At 53.1% G+C, this 6,954-nt stretch overlaps 1 protein-coding gene across 1 annotated transcript in view; it reads right to left on the reverse strand.

The window, feature by feature from the left end:
* Nucleotides 1–4,452: 4,452 nt before the first annotated feature.
* Nucleotides 4,453–6,954, reverse strand: part of ETH_00009975 (cytochrome C oxidase assembly factor COX15, putative) — a gene marked incomplete at both ends in the record, with an annotated part of 2,887 nt that continues 385 nt past the window's right edge. The window contains 2 exons of the mRNA XM_013377072.1: nucleotides 4,453–4,723; nucleotides 5,112–5,205. Coding sequence (XP_013232526.1) covers nucleotides 4,453–4,723; nucleotides 5,112–5,205 — 365 coding nt within the window. The remainder of the gene's footprint in view (nucleotides 4,724–5,111; nucleotides 5,206–6,954) is intronic.

Consider the following 6,954-nt stretch of genomic DNA (forward strand, 5'->3'; position numbering starts at 1 on the left):
AACTCCTCCAAGTCCAAATCCAACTCCGCGCAAACAGCAAAAGCAATTAAGTCCTTCAGTTCTGTCCGTACACTTGCTGTTGCCACTCCGCCCCGGTGGTAAGACAGCCACTTCGAGCGCATCTCCTCCAGGTCTGCAGCAGCAGCAGCAGCAGCAGCAGCAGCAGCAGCAGCAGCGGCGGCGGCGGCGGTGGCGGTGGGGGGGGAGCAGCGGGGGGTGGGGCAGCGGGAGAGGCGGGGGAGACGCAGGCAGCAGCAGCAAACGCAAGGGAAAGCCAGAGGTCCAGGAGAAGCAAACCGTGCAGCAGCAAAGGCAGCAGCAGCAGCAGCAAGCAGCAGCAGCAGCAGCAGCGACAGAGGTAGCGGCAAGCAGCAGCGGCACAGTCTCCGGCAACTCCACAAATGGCAAACAGCAAAACGGTAATCTTCAAACACGCAAAAACAGCAGAAACAACAGCAGCAGCAGCAGCAGAAACAGCAGCGGCAACAGCAGCAGCAACAGCAGCAGCAGCAGCAGCAGCTCACAGGAGTAGAAGTCTTCTCCATACATGGCGTTCCGCTTTTGGCCGACGCGGGAGAGAAGAGGGTCTTGCAGCGGGGAGGGGCGGAGAGCAGCAGCAGCAGCAGCAGCAGCAACCGGAGGAGCAGCAGCAGGAGGCCCTGCAGCAAGGCCCGGGAGAGCAGCAACTGCAGCAGGAGCAGCAGCAGCAGCAGCAAGAGGCAGCAGGGGGGCCTCGTCTTCAGGTGTACGTACACTTGGAGCTTCAAAGGAACTCAGCAGAGTCGCCTCCGAGGCGCTTTGACTTTCCACATGAGCAGCATCTGCTGCTGCTGCTGCTGCTGCTGCTGCTGGTTCGGGTTCTGCCGTTGCTGCTGCTGATTCGGGCTCGGTTGCTGCTGCTGCTGCTGCTGCTGCTGCGGGCAGGGCCACGCTCGTGTGGCCGCCCAGATGCAGCAGCAGCAGCAGGAAGGAGCGCAGCAGCCGCACTGGAGGCTGGCCTGCAACAGCAGCAGCAGCAGCAGCTGCTGCTGCTGCTGCAACTGCTGCTGCTGCTGCTGCAACCATCTGAAGAAAAAGGAGAGGCTGCAGCCAGCAGCACCCTATGACGCCGCCATTTGCTGCTGTTGCCGCTGCTGCTGCTGCTGCTGCTGTGCAGGGCTGAGCCGACTGCGAAGAACACGAAATCCTAAACCCTAAACCCTAAACCCTAAACCCTAAACCCTAAACCCTAAACCCTAGCAATCAGTTCGCCGCTGCTGCTGCAGGCGAGGATGAGGGGCGCGATGCGGCAAGACGCTGCATTGCGTGTTTGGCCGCTGCGCGCTGAGGGTTTCGGGTTTAGGGTTTAGGGTTTAGGGTTTAGGGTTTGAGAGGGAAACTTGGCAGCCAGAATACTCTACTGAGAATGCTTTGCAAAAGAGATTTAAAAAGGAGGCTAAAGCTTCGCGGGGGGCCGTAAACCCTAGGCCGAAAACCCTAAACCCTAAACCCTAAACCCTAAACCCTCAGCCCCTAGAGGCAGCGCTCTGCTCACGAGTGGCTGCGGGCTCAGGTTCTGGGACTTCTCAGGAAATAGAAAACAAAATTCAATTTTATTTTATTTAATTTATTTATTTTATTTTATTTTATTTTATTTTATTCATTTATTTCTCCAAACAACTCACTCGCTGCTGCCGCCCCTCCTCGCCCCCAGACCGCGTCTTGTGTGTCCCGCTGAGACAGGGTTTAGGGTTTAGGGTTTAGGGTTTAGGGTTTAGGGTTTAGGGTTTAGGGTTTGCGGTGTACGTACACCTTGGCAGTCTTCCACCGCCGTTCCGCTGCGCGGCGCTGCGGTGTCTAGACAGCTCTTCCAGTTGCGCGTTTCGCTTTTACTTTTGTCTTCTTTTCAAACTTTAAAAATCCATTTAAATTATTTTAATTATTTTAATTATTTTAATAATTTTAAACATTTAAAACATTCAAACCACTTTAATCACTTCAGGCCGCGCCCGAGCTGTACGTACACCTCACGCCCGCACCCACGGAGGCGGAGAAGACAAGGAGGCTGCTGCTGCTGCTGCTGCTGCTGCTGCGGCTGCAGCAGCAGCAGCGGCAGCAGCAGCAATAGGACTAGAGATGCGGGTGCAGTAGTTGCTGCTGCTCCTCCTGCAGCAGTTGCTGCTCCTCCTGCCGCCGCTGCCGCTGCAGTTCCTGCTGCTGCTGCTGCTGCTGCTGCTGCTGTCGCTTCCGGCTCTTGTGTTGCTACTGCTGCTGCTGCTGCTTCCGTTGCTCTTGCTGCTTCTTCTACCGTAGCTTGTGCTGCTGTTGCTGCTGCTGCTACTGTTTGCTGCTGCTGCCGCTACCGTCGGTGCGTACTGCCAGTGCTGTTGTTGCTGCTGCTGCTGCTACCATTCCTGCTGCTGCTGCTGCTGCTGCTGCTGCTGTTACAGACCACTGGACTTTGAGGTGCAGCAGCAAATCGACAAATGCCAAAATGGATGATAGATGACGAGAAACAAAAACGCCGGGGGCAAAGATAAATAAATAATAAATGAATGAATAAATAAATAAATAAATAGATAAATAGTTAAATAGTTAAATGGAGGATACAAGAACAGAAGGAAACAGAAAAGAAAAATTAGAAGAGAAGAGCAGCAGCTGCAGCAGCTGCTGCAGCAGCTGCTGAGGTGTACGTACACCTGAGACCCCACAAACGGCTCTTTGTGGCTCTGCAAAAGTGCAAAATTTATTCTTTTGGTTTTGCTGCTAAACAAATAATAAAAAATGCTGCTGCTGCTGCAGCTTTTTGCTGCTGCTGCTTTGACTAGTTGCTGCTGCGTCGCCGCTGCAACGAGCTGAAAGAGACAAAATAGCAGCAGCACTTGCTGTAGCAGCAGCAGCAGCAGCAGCTGCTGCTGCTGCTGCATGCACAGCGACTTTAAATGGACGTTGCTGGAGCTAGAAGCAGAATCAGCTAGGGTTTAGGGTTTCTTAGATATCTCCAAACCCTCAATTGGCGGCTGTGAATGCTGGGGGCAGCGAACCCCTCAGTTGGAATTAGGGTTTAGGGTTTAGGGTTTAGGGTTTAAGGCGAGAGAGAAGGTGCAACAAGTAAATGGCGCTGCTGAGAGTCAATAAACCCCCGGCCTGAAGAAACACAAAAAGAGGGTTTCCAAATGCAACAGCAGCAGCAGCAGCAGCAGCAAAACAGCAGCAGCTACAACAGCAGCAGCAACAACAGCAGCGAAACAGCCGCAGCAGCATCAACAGCAGCAGCAATAGCAGCAGCAACAGCGGCAGCTACAGCAGCAGCAAAAGCACAAAAAACAGCAGCAGCAGCGCCAGCAACAGCAACAAGCCCAGTAGCGGCAGCAACAACTGCAGCACCAGCACCAGCAGCAGTGAAAGCAGCAGCAGCAGCACTATGAGCAGCAGCAGCAGCAGCAGCAGCAGCAAACCTGATGCAGCACCCCGAGCTCTGTAGGCACGTAATAGAGAACAGTAAAAATGCCCAGCAGCAGCTGCAGAGAAGTCATCAGCGGCACAAACCGCACCGCAGCCTGCGCCACAAACCCTAAACCCTAAACTCTAAGCCCTAAACCCTAAACCCTAAACCTTAAACCCTAGTCCCTAATCCCCAAACCCTAATTCTTCGAGGGCACGGAGCCTCCTGCGTCGCACCCAGCCCGACGCACTCCAAAGCAGAAAGCGCACCCCACAAACCCTAAACCCTAAACCCTAAACCCTGAACCCTAAACCCCAAACCCTAAACCCCAAACCCTAAATCCTAAACCCTGAACCCTAAACCCTCAACCCTAAACCCTAGACCCTAGACCCTAAACCCTAAACCCGAGGCCCCAAACCTCAAGCCCTAAACCCTAAACCCCAAACCCTAAACCCTGTCGCGGGCTTTCCTTGAGGGCTGGAGGCAAGGGTTTGGGAAAGTGTTTGGAGAAAAAAAGAAAAGAAAACAAAAGTGTTGAATAAGCCAATAGCCGATGGACAAACTGCACTGTCGGAGGGTTTTCCAAAAACCGCCGCCAAGGCCCCGGGTGTACGTACACCTCAGGCGGCACCCAGCTGCGAACAAACCCAAACCCTAAACCCTAAACCCTAAACCCTAAACGCTGAACCCTAAACCCTAAACCCTAAGCCCTGGGGACGGGGAACTGCGGCGAGAACAATCTGCTGGCTGGAGGCTCCTGAGGGGTTGAGGAGGAACGGCTCTTCAGGGCCAGAACCGGCACCCTAAACCGTAAACCCTAAACCCTAAACCCTAAACCCTAGTCCTGAGCGCTTAGCCAGCGAAAGGACTACGACGCTGCGCAGCTTAAAATGCGAAACCCTAGACCCTAAACCCTAAACCCTAGCTGCACAGACTCGGGACCTGCGACTGCGGAGCGCTGACTGGAGGGACTTCGTCTGCAGTCTCGGCTGCCTAGGGTCTAGGGTTTAGGGTTTAGGGTTTAGGGTTTACTGGTCTCCCATCTTCGGCCAGGTGTTGCAGCACCTGCCGGCGTCGTTGCCAGCAACAAAAGCCCCGGAGGTGAAGGTGGTAGCAGCTAGAGCAGCAAATGCATGCACGTCCTTTCTTGCTGCTGCTGCTGCTGCTGCTGCTGCTGCAGGTGCTGCTGCTGCTGCTGCTGCGGGAGATGGCAGCAGCAAAGACAAGCTCTGCCACAGCAGCAAAGCGTAAAGGCCCGTTGCCATTACCAAGTGGAAGGCCAGGCGGTAGGGAGAAACCCTAAGACGCACTCGCAAACCCTAAACCCTAAACCCCAAACCCTGAGTCCCAGGCCCCAAACCCTGCACTCTGCACGCTAAACACGAAACTCCCAACCCTAAACCCTAAACCCTGAACCCTGATCCAGCAAGTATATTTCTTTTAGGACGTGCACAAAAGGCTCGCAGCAAAATTAGGGTTTAGTGTTTGGGGAAGAACAGCGTCTAGGGTTTAGGGTTCGGAAAGGGTTTAGGGTTTCTTGATGCCCCAAGTCGCCTCTAGAGGCTTTGCTTCTGCCGCCTACCTGCCTAAACCCTAATCCCTGAACCCTAAACCCTAAACCCTAAACCCTTCTACCTGAAGCTGAAACGTTGGTCCTAGGGTCTAGGGTTTAGGGTTTAGGGTTTACCGTGGGGTCTTGACCTCAGTCTCAGGCTCTTTAAAACCAGAACGCACCATCCACCACCCCACAAGGCCCTGGATGCCTCCGAGCACTCCGTATACTGCGCACACAAACCCTAAACCCTAAACCCTAAACCCTAAACCATAAACCCTAAACCCTAGACGCTAAAACCATAAGCCGCCCGCTGCGGGCGCGTTTTGCCGCCAGTGCGTGTCTGTCTTGTTCTCAGCGCGAAAGCCCCCAGTGTGGTGCCTAGGGTTTAGGGCTGATGGTTTAGGGTTTAGGGTTTAGGGTCTAGAGTTTACCGGCGAGGCGGAGGGCGAGGGGGAGTTTGATGCATTTTTTGATAAAGAAAAAAAGTAAACCCCCGAAAAAGAAAACCCCCAAAACCCGCCCAAGCCACCGATGAACAAATTCGAAAAAATAAATTCTTTTGTAACTTTCCAAAGACATACCCGCGTTCAACTGCAGGTACTCGGGGGTTTGCTGCAGACGCAAAAGCGAGGGTTTAGGGTTTAGGGTTTAGGAAGGAGGGTTTGGCGTTCAGGATTCAGATCTTCGGGATTACAGCAGCGCTTATTGCAATCATCATTTCGTGTGCTTGGCTTCAGAGATTAACGAATTTGCCTATACGACTTGGGGTTTAGGGTTTAGGGTTTAGGGTTTAGGGTTTGGCACTTTGTAGGCTTCAAACGCCTCCAGCCACTCCCGCTCATTCCGCGGCCAACAGCTTCCAACAAACCGCCAACGAGTCATCGACAAACCGCTCTCGGCTAGGGTTTAGGGTTTAGGGTTTAGGGTTTAGGGTTTAGGGTTTGGCACTTTGTAGGCTTCAAACGCCTCCAGCCACTCCCGCTCATTCCGCGGCCAACAGCTTCCAACAAACCGCCAACGAGTCATCGACAAACCGCTCTCGGCTAGGGTTTAGGGTTTAGGGTTTAGGGTTTAGGGTTTAGGGTTTGGCACTTTGTAGGCTTCAAACGCCTCCAGCCACTCCCGCTCATTCCGCGGCCAACAGCTTCCAACAAACCGCCAACGAGTCATCGACAAACCGCTCTCGGCTAGGGTTTAGGGTTTAGGGTTTAGGGTTTAGGGTTTAGGGTTTGGCACTTTGTAGGCTTCAAACGCCTCCAGCCACTCCCGCTCATTCCGCGGCCAACAGCTTCCAACAAACCGCCAACGAGTCATCGACAAACCGCTCTCGGCTAGGGTTTAGGGTTTAGGGTTTAGGGTTTAGGGTTTAGGGTTTGGCACTTTGTAGGCTTCAAACGCCTCCAGCCACTCCCGCTCATTCCGCGGCCAACAGCTTCCAACAAACCGCCAACGAGTCATCGACAAACCGATGTAGGCTGTGATGTACTTCAGCAAATCTATTCTATTCACATTGTCGTTACCTTCAACTATGTTGCCAGCTGTGTCCAGAAAAAGTGTAAAATCGCAAAAGTTGCTTCCTGCAGGGTGTGAGCGTTTGCAGTGCGCTGCATGTGTACTGCGTGTTATCTAGAGCAAATCAGCTCTTTTCTGCAACTAGCCGTTTGTTCACTGGCCGGTGAAAAGGTGCTTGGCGTGTCGAGCGAGAGTAGACTCGCTCATTTTGCGGCACAATCTCTGGCTAAGAGGGACCAAGCTGTGGACTCAGTATTGCTGTTATTTTGCTCTTTACATGAATGACTGTATTCTTGACTCTCTTCGAACGTTCATGAGGCTGGATCAGGCTCTCTGATTTTTTTGACACTTATCCTCAACGCCGGCTCAGTATCGCGCTTAGCAAACGTGAATGCTCCTGCTGAGTTCATATCGCCAAACAGTTAATGACAATTAATGATTTATGCTAGGGTTTAGGGTTTAG

Source organism: Eimeria tenella, genomic scaffold (assembly GCF_000499545.2).
Source record: "Eimeria tenella Houghton genomic scaffold, Eth_scaff45, whole genome shotgun sequence".
In the NCBI taxonomy this organism is placed as follows: Eukaryota; Apicomplexa; class Conoidasida; order Eucoccidiorida; family Eimeriidae; genus Eimeria; species Eimeria tenella.